The sequence below is a fragment of the Borostomias antarcticus genome (genome assembly GCF_949987555.1).
Source record: "Borostomias antarcticus genome assembly, chromosome: 8".
Taxonomy (NCBI): domain Eukaryota; kingdom Metazoa; phylum Chordata; class Actinopteri; order Stomiiformes; family Stomiidae; genus Borostomias; species Borostomias antarcticus.
In genome coordinates, this window is record NC_140241.1 from 6,106,707 (window position 1) to 6,128,445 (window position 21,739).

The following is a 21,739-nucleotide window of genomic DNA, read 5'->3' on the forward strand; positions in this document are numbered from 1 at the left end:
TCAGATCTTGTCAGATGGAGAGTTATGTGCTCTCCAAGCCTGCACAGCAGCAGTGTTATTGGAACACAAAGTTCATGTGATTGTTTTTGGCCCCTTATGCAATAACAATTCATGGGGAATTAAATTACCCATTCAAAATTCATAGATGAATTTGACAAAGGCAGACTATTATTTGAGGAGATTAATTGAAATGGACATGGGGGCAAGACCCAAAGAGGAGGAGTGGGGTGGGGGTCCGAGCTCAGCAAGACCTGGTATGTGAGCCTAAAGGCCCTGAAATACGATCATAAATGTCCACTGCATTGGACTCTGTATTGGACAGAGCAGCATGGCCTGATTGGCTGTATAGACCCTGACCTATGGAAAATGGTCAACCTTCCCTCCCATAATTAGCCTTAATTACCCAGAAGGAGCATTTCCCCCCCTTTCTGGGTAATTAAGGGTAATTATGGGAAGGTCGGCCAGGGAAGCAGTGATCTTCCTGTCCGGCCGAGGAAGTGACTATAATTAATCTGTCGTCAATAGCTGGTGACTGTTACTCAGGCTAATAGTCTTAACTGCCCATGTTGTGGTCGTAGTGACACACCCCACCAAAACCCCGTTCTCACAGCTGTGAAGCCTCACTTCTCTTTTGCTCCTGCGGTGATGGCATGTGTGCCACCACTATGTTTCATGTTAGTACTGTGTCATGACCTGCTCAGCAATGAGCAATACACATCCCCTACGGTTCTCTGAGCTGGTACGTATTCTTAAATTCATTCTTGTGGCTTTATGGCTCACTTGGCTACGTTCGCCTTCTCTTAGAAGCGAGGCGACAACGCAGACCTGTTCCCCCAGCTCTATCTGGCCTTTCGGTGTCCTGTAACTCCATCCCAAACGCCTGTTTACCAACAGAGAGTTGAATCAGGAAACCCAAAGTGCTCTCTTTGTTTCCACTGGGCTGGCACAGGAAGCTGGAGAGGAGCAGAATGCCAAGCAGCCCAGTGCGACGCAGCTGCAGGGGTCCGGCCCGGCCGGGCGGCACAGACTACGCAGGTCTTGGGAGGCTGCGGATAAAAGTCATTCTAGGAAAACATGTAGTGCTTGTATTAGTCAATACTCTGTTTTATGATGGCACGTTTGAGTACACTGCCTGCAACCTTGTGCAGTTGGCTTTATAATGTGTTCAGAATGATTGAAAAGGTGGATTGTTTGTGTCCGACTACAGAGCCAGTCTAGTATTTTATGCCACTCTGGGGAAATGCAGGTCAGTCGTTATTGCTGAGGGCAAATCTTCTGCATTTATGAACCAAAAAAACGTCACGTGTTCACGAAAGGTCTGTGTATCAAAGCAAGTCAGCTCAATAGGAATTTTGGGGACTTTTCACCTAACAGTACAATAGGCCAGGTGTAGAGGCCAAATTACTAATGTACTTCCCACTATATCAGACCACCACTTCCATTTCTATTATACTTTATATATATTTATACAGTATCATAATTGTTTGGACTCATTGCTTGACAGTCCTACCGTAGTTCTGTTTTGTACCCTTTGTACATTTTAAGGAAGTGTTTCTCCGTACCTCAGATTGAAATAACAGACATACTTTATGTTGTAATAGTCACAGGGTGATGCAATATAACAAGGGTTTGAGATTGAGTCTGAGTCACAGGGCTGTTCTGGTTGGTTGGTGTTTGCATGTCCCTAGGATACAGTACTATTCTCTATTGTCTATTCAAGCATTTAGTGCAAGATGCAGCACCCAAGGTGCCAATAACATTTAGCTTCCTCTTATAATATGCACCGTAGTATAAGAATATGGAAGCAAGGCCCAAGCCTCATCCTCCTAGTTTATAAAAAAAAAAAAAGAAAAGCCTGTGTGCTCAGATGTTGGTCTTAAATGGTCTTTGAGGGGTTATTTGCCGAAATATGACTGTTGAACTCTGCTGCTGCAAAGAAAAACTAGAAATGGTGGTCGAAGAGCACAGTCCTCTGCCCATGAATGCATTTCATGGCTCTGTGCATATTGCATTTGTTATGTCCAAACCCGTGTCTCTGTGGCCTTCCCACGTTGAGATGTGGCCGAGATGTGCCCCCCCCCCCCCCATTGACAATGAATGAGGGAATTTTTCGCTCCTGAGCCCAAGTCCAAAAAATGTATTGATGTGAATGGGCAATGCCACACCCCTCCACCGAGTTTCATGATAATCGGTCTGGTAGTTTTTGCCTAATCCTGCTAACGAACCAACCAACCAACCAACCAAAGAACACACGCCACCAAAAACATGACTCCTAGATATTTGCATCCGCTCCAAAATTGAATGGGTTCTTCTGTAAGCTGGCCATGCTAAAACCCTCCACTGACTTTCATGAAAATCGGTCTGGTAGGTTTTGCTTGATCCTGCTAACAAACCAACCAACCAACCAACCAACCAATGAACACATGCCAATGGAAACCAATATCTGAGGGGGGAGGCTTTTCTGTTTTAATATGCTTTTTAGAGTCATGCACACTCCTTCCTCATCCTACGAATTATATTAAACTGAGGAATAGATAGCCTGCCTGTCAAATTATATTAACTGAGGAATAGATAGCCTTCCTCTCGAATGGGGAAATTGTTTAAATAATGACTGTGCTGGTGTTTATTGTTTTCTCTGGCAACACTCATTATCTGTCATCATTACTGACATTAATGGCAGTAAATAATCAGATTAAAGATTTACTTGCTGTTCACACATGAAACCTTGTCACAAAACAGAAGGCGTGTTGCAAATCCTAGCCTGCTTTCATCATGCGTGTGCTTCCCCTTCTATTGCATGGACCAGCGCGGGTCATTTGGTCAAATGTGTGCGATGTGAAGCAACAGTTTCAAATATCATTTCCTTAATGTTTATTGTCATTTCAGAAATTAACGCAGAGATTCATTACCATGTTTGTAATTAAGAGGCTTAAAAAGTGGTACTGTTTATGAGTCTATCAATCCCTCATGATTACACGTCGTGTAAAAACGTTCTATTTGTAGTCCCCGCCCCCTGTGTAATTACATCACCAGATGAATAGCTCGGTTGTACAGCTGCCCAACCAGCCTACTGCCCAGTTTACTCTCTGAGGCAGTTTCAAAAATGACTGCACCCAACTCTGTTTTAATTCTGGGCCTTCAGTGAACTGAATGGTTTTCCAAACCACTATCTGTCTCATATGTGTAGTGGTCTAAGGATGACGACGATGGTGACTGCAGGCCCTCACCTCATCATCAGGTATCTTCTTCTTCAGGCTGGGTTGGGGTGTCTGTTTCCATGAGTGAAAGATGCCACCAGCACAGGAGAGCTATTGTTGCTATATTAAGGATCACATGGTGACAAGGGCACAGTTCCCTGTACGGTACTGCACTATTTATCTATTCCCTTTGCGCTGTCATGCAGAGCAGGTACAAGTGACAGTGTAGTCACACAACGTACCTTGATTATGATTAAGGAGCCAGTGAGGAAGCACAGACTGTACACTAATGCGAGCCGTTGTTCTTTTTGATTTGGAAAGAACCCTGTGAACCACAGTCCTGAGTCTATTAGCAGAGGTAGGCGGTTGCTTACAAACATCATCATCTGCTCAAAAACACCACCAGCACTAAAAGAGGAAGGGACTACGAGCGTGAGCATGGAGGAAATGTGTTTCAGTTAAAGTGACTAGGCATTTCCTGGTTGCTTGCTTAAAAGCGAGAGAGAGAGAGAGAGAGAGAGAGAGAGAGAGAGAGAGAGACACACACACACACACAGAGAGAGACAGCAAGGGAGACAGACAGACCATCAGTGTGGCTCAGGAGTGATGTGCTGCTGGATGTTGATTGGAAGTATCTTGTAGACTTGGTCTGGACTCGGCTGCAGTCCAGGAGGGCTCACCAGAGACTGGGTTCACACGAACCCACCCTCCCCCCCTGTCCAGATACTTGCAATGAGACATGGACTGGCCCACAAATGAACGGCATCTGGTAACGTACACATTCTGGAGAGATACAGGATAAAAAATATTGTCCAAATATAAGTTCTATAGTAATAGGCTATAATAAATAATAGTATCTCATTGATGCATTTGATCTGAGTTTCATTGATCTGGATAATATTACTGCTAAATTAGTATCAAAGATGTTTGTTGGTAGATGCTGCTTTTCTCAAGTGGCTGAAAGCTTGAGAGAGTCTTGTGCCAGGAAGCCATAGTTGCTGCGCCGTTGTTGACATCGTAGCCTGCTTCCTCTGTGGGCCTGTGGGAGGCTGACTTGACTCTGCAGGGCTCATTTGCTCCCTAGTGTAGTTGCAGGGGGGGCTTATGGGAAATGACTGAAGGAGTAGCCTAGTCATGTGCTTCCATTTGTTGATCTTATTTGTGTGTCATGAGTAAGTCCGTCCGCAATGGGAACTCGCTGCTCTGTGGAAAAGAACACTTAGTTCCGTCGCACGCGTTCAACTAATATAGAGCAATACTGAATGACTGTACGGCTGGCTGGCTGCGTGCGAAGCCCGAAGTCTCGAACTGTCTCACGCAGACGGTGCATCACCAGTAGATGACGATCTGAATTTGAGCCGTCGGTTTCAGCGGCCCCCACCGCTCTCCTACCTCAGTCCCTGGCGCTGATCATTAGAAGATTACGACTCCCTCTGAGTCAGGTTGCAGCGGTAGAGCACAGTAGCTGGAAACACTGCTTTATGTGCATTACAAATGCAGTACCTACTGTATACCTATACCTATACCTATACCTATGTGTACTGTTTAATGCACTTTCAAATGTTGCTATAGTAATGTGGTGTAACACCTTATTCATATATGCACTGAGTGATTGTTTAACCAGCTACTGTATGCTAACTCAATATTACCACACACGGGCATTTTAGAAGTGAAGTATGTCAACGGAGTGTGAGCGTGATGCTGGGAGATGGGAGGAGCCTGGGGGTGTGATGATGCGATGACGGGGCGTAGCAGGATATGTATCACTGATGGACCAGATAAGAGCTGCGATATTGAGGAAGAGAACACCGCAGCCTTTCATCTCCAACTGAAATGACACTAATGTAATGAATACTGCCAAATTACTTTTCATTGTTGAAAGAAGTTCTTGGCTTGAATTCGTTTTTTTTTTTTATTGCCTCTAAATAAATGAATTGTTATAGCTCGCTACTTTGTTCACTATACACACTTTTTTTTTTTTTACAAAAACATGAAAGCATTGCTGTGATGTCACTACTATGCTGCAACAACTTGTTTCATAAACAAGGCCTCAGTCTCAGGTCCAGCCAGTGCTGCTAAAGCTCTCTGCTCTCAGGGACAACCTGTCAACTAACCACCACAAAACAAACTCCTGTCGGGGAGTGTCAATCATAACATCCGTGCTGACTTTCCCCTCGGTGTTGTGTGTGCTGACGCCGTGCGTGTGCCTGTATAACTGCATGCGAGAGGAGTCATGTTGCTCTTCCTCTCTGCTGCAGAAAGATGTGGCCTACCTGCAGCAATGGCTGGAGGCGTTCGTGGCTTCCTTCGAGAAGCTCATCGACGTGCAGTCCCTGGAGCCTCGACGGTGAGTGGCTTTACGCATTCATCCGCCCGCCGCGCCAGCACCAGCGCCAGCGGGGGCAGGTGGTTTCTGTCTCGACGGCGTCGGAGGAACCCGTGGCCCCCGGCCTGGCGGGGTGTCGCTTTGACATGTTTACTCCTGAGGGAAAGCATGAAGCATCAACACTGTCCTCCTCCGCACCCCCCCCACCCTTTCATCCTCCTCCTCCTCCTCCACGCCCCTCCCTCTTCCGCCCCCCCCTCTCTCTCTCGCAGGCTGGAGGAGGGCTCCTCGGAGGTGCCCCTGCTCCCGCGGGACGTCCTGGTGTTCCTCAGCACCCAGCTGTGGCACAGCGCCCTGCACCTCTCCGGCGCCGAGCGCAACAACAGCGCCCCGCACCCCCTGCTCCTCATCAAGTTCTTCATCATCGTCTGCAGGTAACACCGGCGCCCACGGGCCCTCACGCTCCCCCGCCGTAGTCGTTGTCTCGATCGAGAGAGGCGGCGGCGTCAGACGCCGTTAGTCATCGCGGGCCGCGGGGAAACGTTGGTATTCATTTGTGTAATCACTAGCTGGCAGCCGTCCACACTGATTACCTGTTCTTCAGGCCAGACTCTGAATGAACCTCCGTTGACCCGTTTCACTCGAGCGTAGTTCTGTCTTTTTCTCGTCCGTCACTGATGACTGATAACAATGAGATGGCCAGGCAGATATGCCATGATTTACGACGTTGCGTTTCTTTGTGCTTCAAGGAATATGGAAAATATTGACCCAGACAAGACCCCTGGCTTCTTGTTCGAGACGATCAAACTGTTGAATTTCTGCTTCTCTCAGGTAAGGCACCAACATGGCCGCCCATATCAAAATCCATATCTTTGCCAACATGGCAAACCATATCTATGCATGTGTCAGTTTCAGTGATTGACGACAAGGGTTGGTCCCACTTACGACCTCAGTATATCACGCAAGTTCGTATAAATTGTTTAGCAGATACCCATCCAAGCAAACATGAGATGAGGTATCTACAGATGAGCACACACACCCACAATCAGTACCATTTCTATGGACATTGACATTTTTACACCCAGTAAGAAACAGAACTGGTTGAATGGGAAAACAGAAGTGGGCTCCTAGTTGACCTTCCGTGGCGTTGTGTGCTGGAATGTTTTGTTTGTGTTGCCTGTGAAGAGTGTGTGTGTGGCGTTCGACGCACAGTGTGACTGAACGCGGCTGTTATCTGTTATCTGCGCTGCGTTTTTTTTCTGTCAGATAAAGAAAGAGATGGAGGATCCGTCCTCCCTGCAGTCGGTGGCTCAGTACGGCCTGCTGCTGTGTGAGAGTCTCTTCGACCCTTATCAGACCTGGAGGAGACGTCTGGCAGGGTGAGTGTGTGTGTGTGTGTTGGTGTGTGTGTGTGGGGTGTGTGGGTGTGTGTGTGGGTGCGAGTGTGTGTGGGTGTTGCTGTGCTGGAGTGGAGATCCTGTTTTAGAATGTATGGGGGTGGTTTGAGTCTGTTTTGGAGTGTGTGTGTGTGTGTGTGTGTGTGTGTGTGTGTGTTTGTGTGTGTAGTCCTCCACCTCATGCATGAGTGTGAACACACACACACACACACCTACACACTACATTTAAGGTATTCACTCCAAGTTCTTGGAAGATGCCTTATCTTTCTTGAGCGGATAAGGGTGGCTTGTTGTTGAAGTCACACAAGGCCGGCCTCAACCGATCCAATTCCTACCATCTCCAGGCTGCTGCTGATGTGAGTGGGAGTGTGACGGCTTTGACCTTTCTGTGTGTTCCAGGGAGGAAGTGAGCGTGCTGGAGAGGAGCAAGTATAAGTTCTCCCCTCTGCCCCTGCCAGAGGAGCTGCCTGCTCTCTTCCACGGTGAGCTACCCCCCCTTCCCCGAACGCCCGTGCCTCCCACTGAACTAGCATACCACAGGAGCCCCCTCACCAAACCCCTCCCACCGCCCTTCAATGAAGACGTTTTCTCTGCTTCCTCAGAACCCTCTTGGCTTTAATACCACTCCAGTCGTCCTACTCAGCCCTCAGGAATTGTTTGTTGCTGCTCTCTCTATAGAATTGACAGACTTGGTCTATATGTCCGGTCGTGATCGGGAGTTAATTATGTTGTTCTCAGTTAGCCATGCTCCCCTCACAAGGGTCTTATCTTATTAAACACTCTACTTATTATCCCCTTAGACAGGCTAGTGTGAATCCCTGGACCAGTGCTAAACCTTTGTCTGGACACGTTAAAAATGCAGTGTTGTTGTCAAAGGAGTAGTAAAGGGAAAAATCATGTTTAGCCCTGTTTTAAGGCTGATGATCATATACAGTGGTTCAGATCAAAAAGTTGACAAAACGAGCACTTTTGAGAAAGTCTGATAACTGCTCTACCACCGTTTTGGTCATACAATGGATGTGGGTGGGCACCGTGAAAAATCATTCAAAAAACATGTTAAACTCTCAATTTCAAAGACAAGAAACTCACCGAGGTTTTAGTTGGCGTTCATATAATATAATTCGCCATAAAGTAAGATTCTAGTTCATCTAGAAAGGCTTTTTAAATTTTTTAGCATATAACTAGTTAGTCGTAGCACATACCTGTGTAAACTTCCACTTGAACAATAACAATAGCTACCGTAAGTAGTTCCGCTTCCTGAATCCCCTCTGTGGATTGATCTACACATCTACAACGGTCGCGTCAATACAAGTCAATGGATTTCATAAAATGATCAATAAAACCCTACAGGATTCATACTTTGCGGCAAATTTGATGTCAGAACACCAACGGACACCAATTATCCCCTCAGTGAGCTTCTTGTCTTTGAAATCGAGAGTTTAACATGTTTTTGAATGATTTTTCACGGTGCGCAACCACATCCATTATATGACCTAAATGGTGGTAGAGCAATTATCAACTTTCTCAAAAGTGCTAGTTTTGTCAACTTTTTGATCTGAACCATTGTATATGATCATAAGTAACCTTAAAACAGGGCTAAACATGATTTTCCCCTTTACTACTCCTTTAAGCCTCAAACGCATCTCATCTGTTGAGAAACTCACAGTGGTTTGCTTGCGTAATACTTATTGTTGTCAGTTTCAAAGGCATGCACCTTCATCTGATCCCACCCGCTGTGTCTACAGACAGCTTGCAGGACAGCGAGCAGCTCCCAGAGGTCCTCACACTCCGATTGGTCTATCTCCAAGGGGCTGTCATCAGTGGTAGCAAGGTAAAAAATCTCTTCTCATTTTACTACCATTTTTACTTTGTAAAAGAGAACTCTGTCTCAATAGGACTTCCCTGGTAAAATAAAGGTTTAATAAAAATAAAAAATAAAAATACAGTCAGTGCCGGTCTGACGGTCAGTGTTCAATCCCGTTTCAATCCATGTGAGTGAGCTAGCTCATCTGTATGCTCCGTAGAAGAACGGGCTGCTCTCCATCACGCCCTCCTCCGTGGAGGATCTGTTCTCCGTGCTGCGGGCCTGGTGCTGCCGGAGCTCCCCCGCGCCCAAGGACCCCCGGCTGCTACGGCTGACCCTGCAGTGCCTGACGGCCATGATCCACATCCTGCACGCCAGCAGCCCCGCGGAGCGCCAGGTGGACATCAGGACCGTGCTGGACGGTTACTTCCAGGTCCTGAACTGGAACCGTCCGCTGGGGGGGAGCGAGCGGGAGGATGGGCGGAGCTGGGAGGACAGTCTCATCGCCCTGCAGAGTCAGATGCTGAGTAAGGAGCCGTCCCAGCCCTGCTCACACACCTCCAGCTCCCATGATGCTCTCTTTCTCCGATCAACAAATATCGGTTCAGATGTAGCTACTGTACATGGTCAGGCGTCATTACATGGCCAACATGAACTGTTTGTGAGTAGGAAGTATCTGTCGGTCAGTCTGTCAGATTACAGAAGAGCATTAGGGCCAACAGCTGAGTTTTTTTTTTTTTTTTTAAGCTTCTGAGTTTAAAGTCGGAAATTCTGACTTTTTTCCTCAGAAGTTATTTCTAACTTTTTTCTCCGAAATTCTGACTTTAATTTCAGAAATTCTGACTTTAATCTCAGAAGTTCTTTCTGACTTTTTTCTCAGAAATTCTGACTTTAATCTCAGAAATTCTGACTTTAATCTCAGAAGTTATTTCTGACTTTTTTCTCAGAAATTCTGACTTTAAAGTTCTGACTTTTAACTCAGAAGCTTAAAAAAAAAAAAAAACTCAGTTGTTGGCCCTAATGCTCTTCCGTAGTCAGATAGGTCAGTGTTACAACCAACTGTGGTTGTCTATTTTAGCTGCGGTGCCTGAGATTCTGCAGTGCCCTGACAGGCCTGTGCTGCAGGCCATCTTCCTCAACAACAACTGCTTCGAACACATCCTGAGGCTCATCCAGAACAGCAAGGTCAGCCCACTGTCTGTCTGTCTCTCTGCCTGTCTGTCGGTCTGTCTGTGTGTCTGTATCTCTGTCTGTATCTCTGTCTGTCTGTTTTTCTGCCTGTCTCTAACTGCCTGTCTGTCTGTCCATCTGTCTGTCTGTCTGTCTGTCTGTCTGTCTGTCTGTCTGTCTGTCGGTCTGTCTGCCTTTCTCTAACTGCCTGTCTGTCTGTCTGTCTGTCTGTCTGTCTGTCTGTATCTCTGTCTGTATCTCTGTCTGTCTGTTTTTCTGCCTGTCTCTATGTGCCTGTCTGTCTGTCCGTCTGTCTGTCTGTCTCCTCCCTGTCTATCCGTCTGTCTGTATGTCTCCTCCCTGTCTATCTGTCTGCTCATCTGTTTGTCGGTCTGTCTCTTTATGTCTGTCTGTTTGTCTGCTTTCTTTCTTCCTGTCTGTCTGTCTGTCTGTCTGTCTGTCTGTCTGTCTGTCTGTCTGTCTGTCTGTCTGTCTGTCTCTTACTGTCTGTCAGCTTATCTATCTGTCTGTCTGTTTGTCTGTCTACTTGTCTGTCTGTCTGTCTGTCTTTCTGTCTGTCTGTCTTTCTGTCTACTTGTCTGTCTGCTTTGGTTGTTTGTATTTGCCTGCTTGCAACTCTGCTCTCCACACCTCAGTGAGGTGGTTTAACCAATTGACTGTGTTAACATGATATGAACAATCGCAACCTTGCTTTGTCTCTCTTACTCTCAATTTAACTTTGTCTCTGTCTACTTGTACATCTGTGTGTGTGTGTGTGTTTCTGTGTGTGTGCGCATGCATGTGTCTGTCTGTCCGTCTGTCTGTCTGTCTGTCTGTCTGTCTGTCTGTGTGTGTGTGTGTGTGTGTGTGTGTGTCTGTCTGTCTGTCCTGTAGCTCTATCAGAGCAGCAGGCGTAGGCTGGAGCGTGAGGTTCTGTGTGACCTCGCCACACGTTTGCTCACAGAGGTTGAAGTGGACCAGGTACTTTCACGATGATGTCAATATAGGTCTGTCAGCAGGAAACTCCCCCCCTCCCCCACCCCCTCCCCCGTTCACCCATCCTCTAGAGTAGCTCTGCTCTGAGCTCTTTAAACAGGAAGTCTTCAACAGGAAGTCTGAGCAATAAATGATGCCGGCACAGCGTTATTCCTAGCTGGGTGTAGTTCTAGCATCTTCTCTCTGTCTCTCACAGTCCATAACTCGCTTTGTCAATAGATATCAGCCTCTGATCATAGAAACTATATGCTGGGATCCATGATTCTGTTCATGACAGATATACGATCATGTTCTCCACTTAAATCCTCAGATCAGACAGTGTAATGGACGACTTTGTATCTCTGACCAGCAGTCTCCTCAGAGTCAAACGTCTGATAGTGAAAAGACGATGTTTAGGACTACAGGCTGAGTTTCCTGCTGACATCACATCAGACCTGCACTGTGTGTGTGTGTGTGCACGTGGGGGTTATGATCTTTCCGTGCATGTCAACCCTTGCTGTTTCAAGGCACCAGTATTTGCATGGATGGTGTACTTTTATGGAGTAATCATTTTGTGAAGTTCCTTGTCTTTGATATGGGGTCTCTTTTGCAGTATCCTTGTGTAGGGTAACAAAAACAACCAATCATTTGTATCTGGGCGTTGCTTTCGATGTGGTAACTAATTTCTTTCACTTTCCAAATGGTCAAAATGTCCCAACTGTGTGCCTCTTCCCCCTTTGAATGAGAAGGTGCTACCGTAGTCTTGGTAACCGTGGGGTGTCACATGAACCTTCCTCTAAGGTGTTACAGTATGTGCAACTATGTCCTACGTGTGCAGGTTTGGGAGAAAGGGTCAGACTGTATCACAGTCCATGCCCTGGGGGTCCTCACAGCCATCATGAGTAACTCCCCCTCGGCCAAGGTAAGAACCCACACACTATATCAGCAGTATTGCTAACAAGCTTTTTCTACCGTACCATTAAAACAATATACTACTGTGGACATTACTGTACTGTACATACCATCATATTTCCAATGTATTAAACCGAGTGAAAGATATTTGTTAAGGTACAGTACTATACTACTGTATGTACAATATTATGTTTGCTAAGTGGTCAGTTTCCTGGTGTCTGAGTTGATAGAAAGCAGCTTCCAGCCGTCTCCAGGAAGCCTCATTGTGTTCCCTCCTGATTGGAGACAGTTCTGGAAGCGTGCCAGGCTGTAATTCCCAGTGTCTCTGCTGGCCTATTTCTGTCCTCTGCTCCTCCAGGAGGTGTTCAAGGAGAGGATCGGCTATTCCCAGCTGTTCGACGTGCTCCGGAGTCAGGGTCCGCCCACCAAGAGGCTCCTGCAGGAACTGATGAGCATGGTGAGCAGAGCAGAGCAGAGCAGGGCAGGGCTGAGTTTCCCAGAGGCATCGTAGCGCTACGTTCATCGTAAGCTATGGCGTTCATCATAGCGCTACGATGCGTCTGGGAAACTCAGCCCAGGCCTCCTCCTCACTGAACAGATTGTTAGGCTGGCCTGGGACCAGCGAGCACGGAAGTCACGTTTTTGATCAGTTTTATCAGACAACCAGCTACTGGATATACCGGCCAGGCCAGCTCCAGATGAATAATATGCCCTCTTTTTAAAAATAAAAAAAAATTGTGGGGGGGAATTTCTGCTTTATAAGGATAGGACAGTGTAAGGACAGACATGAAAGGTGTGAGAGAGAGAAAGGGGAAGACATGCAGTAAAGGGCGTGGACTGGACTCGAACCCACGCCGCTGTGGTAAGGACGAGCCTTGGTGGGCTACATGGTCGGCACCCCAACCCATTGAGCTACTGGGGCGCTCTAATCCTAATGTCTCTCCCTTCCCTCCCTCCCTCCCTCCCTCCCTCCCTCCCTCCTTCCCTCTCTCTCTCTCTCTCTCTCTCTCTCTCTCTCTCTCTCTCTCTCTCTCTCTCTCTCTCTCTCTCTCTCTCTGTCTCCCTCCCTCCCTCCCTCCCCAGGCGGTGGAGGGGGAGCACGCCCACGCTGTCCACCTGGGCATCAGCAACGACCAGCCCCTGCTGCTGCTCCTCCAGTGGCTCCCCGACCTGCACGCCCAGCGGGATCTGCAGCTGCTGGCGGCCCAGTGGCTGGCGGCCGTGTGCGGCGGCTCCCTGCCCTGCCGCACCGTGGCGGTGGAGGCGGGGCTAGTGGGGGCGCTGCTCCGGGTCCTGGCCCGCCCCCAGCTCCTGGACCGACAGTGCGCCGACGCCCTCCTGGGCCTGCTGCAGGACCTGGGCTCGCTCTGCCTGCGTCCCGGCGAGCTGAAGAGCCTGCTCCGCCTCCTGAGGGCGGAGCCGGGCCCCGGGGCCAGGCCGCACCCCTACTGCGCCCGCGTGGTGCGGGTGCTGTCGGCCATGGCGGCCCGGGAGGGTAGGGACAGCGCCCTGCAGTACTTCGACCTCACGCCCCCCATGGCGGGCGTCATGGTGCCCGCCATCCAGCGCTGGCCCGGGAGCGGCTTCGCCTTCCACGCCTGGCTCTGCCTCAACGCCGACCTCCTCTCCTACTGCCCGGATTTCCCCGGCGGCCCCGTGGCCCCGCCCCCCCCGCGCGGCGTGAGCAGAGGCCCCCGCAGGAAGCAGCTCTACAGGTTAGCCTGGACCAAAACACCACAGTAGAGGAGACCGGCGGACGTGTTCAGCTGTGTTGGGCTTTACCGTGGTCGGTACTGTTTGAACCTGTGTTCTGTCCCCCCCGTCCCCCCCCCGCCCCCCCCCCCCATGTCCTCCCCACGTCCTGTAGTTTCTTCACGGCCAGCGGGACGGGGCTGGAGGCCTTCTTCACCCTGGAGGGGGTGCTGGTGGTGGCCGTGTGCACTAAGAAAGACTACATGGCCGTGTCCCTGCCAGAGCACCCCCTCACTGACTGCACCTGGGTAAGACCCTGGGGAAGAGACACACACACACACACACCTCTAAACATACTGTACACACACACACACACACACACACCTCTAAACATACTGTACACACACACACACACACACACACACACACACACTCACACACACACACACACCTCTAAACATACTGTACACACACTCACACACACACACACACACACACACACACGCACACCTCTAAACATACTGTACACACACACACACACACACACACACACACACACACACACATACACATTCCTCTAAGCATACTGTATACACACACACACACACACACACATTCCTCTAAACGCACTGTACACACACACACACACACACACACACACACACACACACTAACCTGTGATGTAAGACACATGCAGCTTTATCAGTCCTGCTCGTCCGTCGTGCCAACAAAGCCGCTGTTGTGCTAAAGGACATTAACCACTACAGGCTGCTCATGTGTTTCCTGAAGTAGCTGTCGGCAGACGTAGCGGCGCTGTTGTTCTCACGCCTCTGTCTCCTCGCCCCTTCAGCACTCCGTGGACATCGTGCACATTCCGGGCCGTCGTCCGTTCGGTCAGAACACGGTCACCATCTACATCGACGGGGAGCCGTGCAAGACCGCCCAGCTGCGCTTCCCCTCCCTCAACGAGGTACGAGGGAACACGCCGGCCTCGGACGAAAAGTCGCAGAGAGGCTACTCGTTGTTTTCAATCAGTTCCCCCTCTTAATTTAGCCGCAGAGGTTGTTTTTTTTGTTGACAGCGATATTTTGACAACGCCACGCTGTGTTTGTTGGAATTTATATAAAGTTCTCCTGTCTGTCCGACCTCTTCCTCTCTCCTCTACTCCTCCCCCCTCTACCCCCCCCCTCCCGCCCCGCCCCCTCTAGCCTTTCACCTCTTGCTGCATCGGCTCCGCCGGCCACCGGACCACTACCACCACCACCTCCCCCAACCTCCCTCCCCCCTCCTCCTCCTCCTCCTCCCCGGAGGAGTTCCCCTTTCCCGCGCACGTCGCGACCCTCACGCGCTCCCAGTCCTTCCCGGCCACGTTCGCGGCGGCGGGGGGCCGCTGGGGGTCTCTGCGCGACGCCCCCGTCCACACCATCCCCGCCGGGCTGCAGGACACCGAGTGGGGGACGCCCACCTCCCTGGATGGCCTGCTGGGGACCGCCTTCATCTGCCACGAGGCGCTGCAGCCCGCGCACGCCAGGGCGCTCTACGCCGCAGGTACGGCCGCGTCGACGCCCGCTCACCGCCGGGGGGGGGGGGCGTGACCTCAGGGGTCTTACAGGACTTGCTTCCGCGTGGTAACCGTCTTATCTCTCTCCCCCAGGGCCCAACCACGTGTGTCTGTTCAAAGCCGATGGCGAGCTGGCCGACCTCAACAACAAGCTCCTCCTCTACTACACTCCCCAGGTAGGCGGCTGGAACAGAGGCGTGTCTAAACACGGGTAGCGACCGACTGTACGGTACATTACGTTATATTACATTACATTACAGTCATTTAGCTGACGCTTTTATCCAAAGCAACTTACAATAATTGTATTTTGCTTAGGAAAAGCCAATGTGCATCTCCTTTCATCTCCTTTCAGTACCTTCTCCAAGGTGTTTGTTTTGTTTGTTTGTTTGTTTGTTCTCAGGCCTTCAAGAACCAGATCTGTCTGGACCTGTCTCCCAATCACCATTATGACGGCCGACTGACTGGACACAGGGTGGTGAACTGGGACATCAAGGTGGGCCACCCAAGAGCATGATTGTGTGTGTGTGTGTGTGTGTGTGTGTGTGTGTGTGTGTGTGTGTGTGTGTGTGTGTGTGTGTGTGTGTGCGTGTGTGTGCGTGTGTGTGTGTGTGTGTGTGTGTGCGTGCGTGCGTGTGTGTGCGTGCGTGCATGTGTGTAAGAATGCTTAATCACTTATGTTTCCCATTCACATTCATTCACTGTAGTGCTTAAGCCTGTATCTAACCGCGTGTGTGTGTGTGTGTGTGTGTGTGTGTGTGTCTCCCACGCAGGACGTGCTGAACACGGTGGGGGGCATGGGCGTGCTGCTGCCCCTGCTGGAGCAGGTGTGCGAGGCGGAGCAGGCGGACGGAGGAGGAGGAGGAGGGGCCGGTCAGGAGACCTCGGACCTGCTGGGGCCGGAGCTCACCTCGGCCAGAGTCCCCGCCGGCATGCTGCTCCCGCTGGGCAAGTCCTCCGGTCAGTAGCCCCCCCGCCCCCTCCCTCCCTGCTGGACACCAGCATAGTACAGCATTGATTGTGAAACGGGCGCTTTGTGAATGGGTGCTGATTTGGAGGCGGTGATGTAAGTGGATATATTTAGAGAGGTTTGAGCGTTTTGTGTGATAATTAGCCGCTGCGCTGGGATACTGAAATACTAAGAATGGTCTCTGATTATTTCTGAATACGTGCTCTAATTCTGAATACTAGCTGAACGCTCCAAGCTCACAGACTTTGGGCTGAACCTCCGCCTCCGCGACCGGAGACGCTCTCGCCGGGTTGTCGCGGCGAAGGTTCTAAGGCTAGGTTCTAATGTTCTCGGTTCCGCGTTCCCCTCAGAGGGCCGCCTGGAGAGGAACAGCGTGGCCGCCTTCCTGCTGATGGTGAAGAACCTAGTGCGGAACCACCCGGTCAACCAGGAGAGCCTGCTCCACTGCTACGGGCCCAGCATCATCGGAGCCATGCTCGGCAAGGTGAGCGTCGGCCGCCGCCTCCTCATTGACGCAGACGGCCGTTTGAAATGTCAACGCCCACTTTGCTTTCCACTCACTGCCCTTATCGGTTATGTGCCGCTCATGTCGTTGAACGGCTGGCTATTGAATAGTGTTTGGACATTTCAGTAGGCTCTGGTTGACACGGAAATGATGGATAGTGGTTGATATATATATATATATCCACGGTCTGTATCACAGTCCAGTGTGTGGAGACTGACGAGTGTGTAGATATGGATCTAGAGGAGGCGCAGATAGGAGCAGAGCCCGTCGTACATCCCAGTGTTGCTCTCTGGGAGCGGAAGCACGGCTTGCCTGTCTGACAGGACATGTTGGTGTTTATGACAGCCAGGCGGAGCTTCCTGTGAGGAAGTTCTGCTCTAACAATCACACAAATGATGCACGCACACACACACACACACACACGCGCAATCACATATCTATCGCTCAAATAAACACATACACTATCATTATATCTCATCTCCTCAGTCACACAGCCAGTAAACCCCCTCCCCCTTTCACTACAAATACATTCAACTCAGTCATTGGCTGTGTTGTACATGACAAACTCTCTTAATAAGCCGTTCTCCCTCCCTACGCCCCCCCCCCCCCCCCTCCTCTCCCAGGTGCCAGGCAGCATGATGGACATGAACGTCCTGATGGCGTGTCAGTTCCTGTTGGAGCAGGTGTCTAGCGAGGGCAACAGCCCTCTGCTCCTGCAGCTCTACCAGCACCTGCTCTTCGACTTCCGCATCTGGAGCAACAGCCACTTCGCTGTGTGTCTGGGTGAGAGACCGACGCATACTGTGCTGTGTGTGTGTGTATGTGTGTGTGTGTGTGTGTGTGTGTGTGTGGGGAAGGAAACCAACAGCCAGTATTTTTTTTTTTATTATTATTTTTAAATCTGACACTGTGACCATTGGATCATGGTCAGTTAAGTTAAGACGAAGCCAAGCGGCACGTTTCTGTTTAGAAAGAGTTCATTATTATTCAAATGATCGAACCCACTGATATGAATCTCCCTCCTCTAATCTCCGTCTCTAATCTGCACTAGAATTTATTACACACTGTCATATTGTTTGACATACCAGTGAGTTCTACACTCGTGGCCACTTTATTAGGTACATCTAGTACCGGGTACGACCCCCTTTTAGCCCTTAAACAGACAGAATTCTTTGTGGCATGGATTCAATAAGGCTCCCTTCCGTGCACCACTTTCATAAAAAGATGTTAATTGATCTTAGTTCACACGTCTGGCCCAATTCTAATGTTTAGTCGAACAAACCTAAACTAAACCTCTTCACAATGTCTACCGGCTCTGTGTACTGAGTTGCAGTAGCCTTTCTGCAAACTCATTAACTCATTAACTCATTAACAAAGTATCTTTGCCCACAGAACTGCCGCTCACTGGATGTTTTTTGTTCATTGCATCATTCTCTGTAAAGTCTAGAGACTCCCAGGATAGCAGCTGTTTCTGAGATGCTAGAACCACCACGCCTGGCACCAGTAATCATACCGTGGTCAGAATCACTTAGATCACGCGTCTGGCCCGATTCTAACGTCTGGTCGAGCAACAACTAAACCTCATGTCTACGGACTCTATGCACATGATTGGCTGTTTGGAGGAGCAGGCTATTTATTTATTATCAGACTATTTGCGTCAACGAGCAGGTGTACCTGGCAGCAGAGTGTGTGTGTCTGCAGGCCGGTCTGAGTGTGATGTCCTGTCTCTCTTCTCTGTGAAGGCCATGTCCAGTACCTGTCCTCAGTGATCAAGGACGGAAAGCAGCGCATGAGGAGGAAGTACGGGGTGCAGTACATCCTGGATACCATACGCACACACTACAGGTGGGGATTACCCAACCAGCAACAGTACAATACTGCTGTTCAATAAGTAGATGCATGGGTATAAAAGCTGATGTGAGCTCTGTGGACTTTTTGTATTCATTGTTTCGTGTCTGTCTGCCTCTCTGTCTGTCCACCTGTGTCTGTTTGTCCCCAGTGTGGAGAAGGACGGCAGTCCCCTGTCGGACGAGAAGCAGACGGTCCAGATCTCTCTGTTCTCCCTGCTGAGGGACTTCCTGCTCAAGTCTCCCAGTCCGGAGGAGCTCCACAGTGTCCTGGCCTACACCCTCACTGTGGGAGAGGAGCAGCAGGTACACAGGCTGAGACACTCTGTCTCACTGCTTCTGGCCATTTAGATCAGTGGTTCTCAACTGGTGGAGCCTCAGGACCCACATTTTCCTTATCATGAAGTCGCGACCCAAATTTATTCCACAGCACTCAAATTTATTCCACAAAAATAGAAAAAGTCTGTGACACGTAACACAACATTGGCACACGCTAAGGTTAGTCAACTTACTGTCATGTCTCGTAAATACATTAGTGAAATTATTGAATTGAATTGAATTGAATTGTGTCCTGCAAAATAAAAACCCAACATTTTCTCTATAAATATATATATATTTTAAAATCCCTTTAAAAAAAAAAAGAAAAGAAAAGGGAGGACGAGGCCGCGACCCAATCAAAACGGCTCCGCTTTCCGCTAAATCAGCGTTTCTCAACTGGTGGGTCGCGACCCACCAGTTGAGAAACGCTGATTTAGATGATTGCTGTATGACCTTCAACCTTTGACCCTCTCCCCTGTGTGCCGGTCAGGTGGTGAGCGCGTTGGACGTGGTGTACAACGTACTGCGGAGTAGCCCCCCTAAAGAGCCGGTCCAGGCCGTGCTGCTGGAGTGGGGCGTGGAGCAGCTCTACTGTCTGCTCCTCAACCCCAGCTTTGGGGACGACGCCCGAGAGAGGGTCTTCAGGGTGAGACTGGCTGGTCCGCCACTAAACCTACTCTGTCACAACTTACCCCAAAACCTACTCTGTCGCAACTTACCCCAAAACCTACTCTGTCACAACTTACCCCAAAACCTACTCTGTCGCAACTTACCCCAAAACCTTCTCTGTTGCAACTTACCCCAAAACGTACTCCTGCCACAACTAACCCCAACTCAACAATGTATACAAATGTATGACAATAACAAATGTATTCTGTTTTTAAGGGCTAATATCAGTGTTATAGTATCTTACAATCTGTCTCTCTTTATCAATATGACGTAGGTTCTCTACAAAATCCTGAAGAGTGAGCGAGTGTCTGAACGCACCAAGCAGCGCGTTAAGCTGAAAGATTTTGGGTACCTCGGCCTGGTCTGTTTCCTAGGCGACATCCCTGTAACCATGACCACCGTGCGCTGTCTGTACGAGCAGGTTCTCGCTACAGGTACTCCAAAAATAGCCCTGGAGCGGAAAAAATAACTCTGTGTGGTGTAATTGCGTAAAGAGATGACTAATTCAATACCAACACTCCTGTCTTGTTCAACTACAGATGCCAGCCCTAACTTCAGAGACCTGCTGGCGGTGATCTTTCTGTCCCACAGAGCTGGACTCACTGTCCGTCTGTACGTCTGTCGCAAGGTCAGTCATTATTTGAAGTCTTCCCCTCTCACAGCTTCTGTCATGGAGTTATTTTTAGTTTTGCCGAATAAGAGGAACCAGAGTTTGAACAGAGTCTATTTTAGTCAGTTTCAACGGCTGCCCAAGCTTGTCCATAGCTTCATCCATTAACACCTCCTTATTCTATTTCCTGCCCCTCCTCCCCCCACCCCCCCGGCTCCCCCTGTTATGACCTCAGCTCTTCCACCTGATCTACTCCAGCGAGGACTACGTGAGGCAGCTGGCCCGCCAGCCCGGCTGGCAGGACGTTCTCACAAAGCTGTACGTGAAGGAGTCGTACGAGTCGCGCGCCGCCAGCCTGGCGGGCTCCAGCACCCACAGCTCCCTGGAGCCCACCGCCCGGCCCCCCCTCCAGAGGGAGCACAGCCTGGTCATCGAGGACACGCCCTCCCGGAACAACGTCTTCCGCTCCTACGCCTCGCGGGACGAGGAGGAGGACGAGGAGGAGGAGGAGGACGACGAGGAAGGGGGTCGGCGCGGGGACGTCTTGGAGGGCTTCGCCGACCTCTCGCAGCTCGACGGCGGCGGCGGTGGGGGCAGGACGCTGAAGAACTACGGCGCCTCCCTCCATTTTAAGTCCTTCGACTCGATGGAGCAGGGCAGCCGCTCCTCCTCCTTCTCCAACACGGTGGACATCCCCTCGCCCCGCCCCCTGGAGGAGGGGCTCTACCACCCGCTCTCCCCCTTCGGCACCTCCCCCTTTGAGCTGGAGATGGAGGGGATGGGGAGGGGGGATGTGGGCACGGGCACGCACACGCCCGTGGACAGTCAGCCAGACACGCCCTCGCCCCTAGAGCACAGTAAGCCCTTCCCCTCGGCGAGGCCGAGGAAGAGCTCCAGTCTGTCCAACGTGTTGGACGACACCAGCTGCGGGACTGACCCTCCCACGGGAGACACCATCTCCAACACGTCCAACCCTCAGGTAGCGTCCCCTGGCTGACCGCCACCACGCCCCCCGGGCCGCCTTCGCTTCATAAGAACACTCTTTCAATGTGTGTGTGTGTGTGTGTGTGTGTGTGTGTGTGTGTGTGTGTGTGTGTGTGTGTGTGTGTGCAGCAGACCCCGGAGGAGGAACTGTGTAACATCCTGACCAACATCGTGTTCTCGGTGCTGTGGAACGGCAGCGCGGCGGAGGGGGGCGAGGACGCCGTCTGGAGGGAGAGGGGGCAGGTGTTCTCCGTCCTCACCAAACTAGGCTCCTCCTGCCAGCTGGTCCGCCCGCCCGACGACATCAAGCGCAGGTCCGCGTCTGTCCCCGTCTGTCCCTGTCTGTCCCTGTCTGTCCCCGTCTGTCCCTGTCTGTCCCCGTCTGTCCCTGTCTGTCCCCGTCTGTCCCCGTCTGTCCCCGTCTGTCCCCGTCTGTCCCTGTCTGTCCCTGTCTGTCCCCCTCCGCGCACTTGAACTGGCGGTCTGTACACGACAAAGCACCATGGTAGACTAAGTGATGTAAGATAAGATAAGATATACTTTAATAATCCCCGTGGGGGAAATTTGGGGTTTCAGCAGTGGAAAAGGTACAGTAGCAGTGGGAACGGTACAGCGGAATATATAGATAGATAATATACATAATAGATAAAATTAAATTACAAGGAAAAATTGCAAGAAAATTTACAGGAAAGCAGCAGGAAAAAAAATACAGATATTTTTTATTATTTTTTATTTTGATTGGGCTGCAGAGTTTTGAATGAGCTGAAGTCTCTCAGTGTTTTTGGGGGGAGGCCAGTGAGGAGTG

At 50.2% G+C, this 21,739-nt stretch overlaps 1 protein-coding gene across 1 annotated transcript in view; it reads left to right on the forward strand.

The window, feature by feature from the left end:
- nbeal2 (neurobeachin-like 2) overlaps positions 1-21,739 on the forward strand; it is a 39,874-nt gene that overhangs the window by 3,379 nt on the left and 14,756 nt on the right. Inside the window, 27 exon segments of the mRNA XM_084441567.1 lie at positions 5,456-5,544; positions 5,796-5,957; positions 6,273-6,354; positions 6,790-6,902; positions 7,320-7,402; positions 8,666-8,751; positions 8,945-9,251; positions 9,803-9,909; positions 10,789-10,875; positions 11,708-11,791; positions 12,140-12,238; positions 12,865-13,496; positions 13,649-13,781; positions 14,324-14,443; positions 14,682-15,021; positions 15,128-15,210; positions 15,435-15,527; positions 15,805-15,991; positions 16,352-16,485; positions 17,130-17,289; positions 18,249-18,351; positions 18,506-18,659; positions 19,162-19,317; positions 19,615-19,774; positions 19,880-19,968; positions 20,186-20,929; positions 21,064-21,248. Coding sequence (XP_084297693.1) covers positions 5,456-5,544; positions 5,796-5,957; positions 6,273-6,354; positions 6,790-6,902; positions 7,320-7,402; positions 8,666-8,751; positions 8,945-9,251; positions 9,803-9,909; positions 10,789-10,875; positions 11,708-11,791; positions 12,140-12,238; positions 12,865-13,496; positions 13,649-13,781; positions 14,324-14,443; positions 14,682-15,021; positions 15,128-15,210; positions 15,435-15,527; positions 15,805-15,991; positions 16,352-16,485; positions 17,130-17,289; positions 18,249-18,351; positions 18,506-18,659; positions 19,162-19,317; positions 19,615-19,774; positions 19,880-19,968; positions 20,186-20,929; positions 21,064-21,248 — 4,772 coding nt within the window.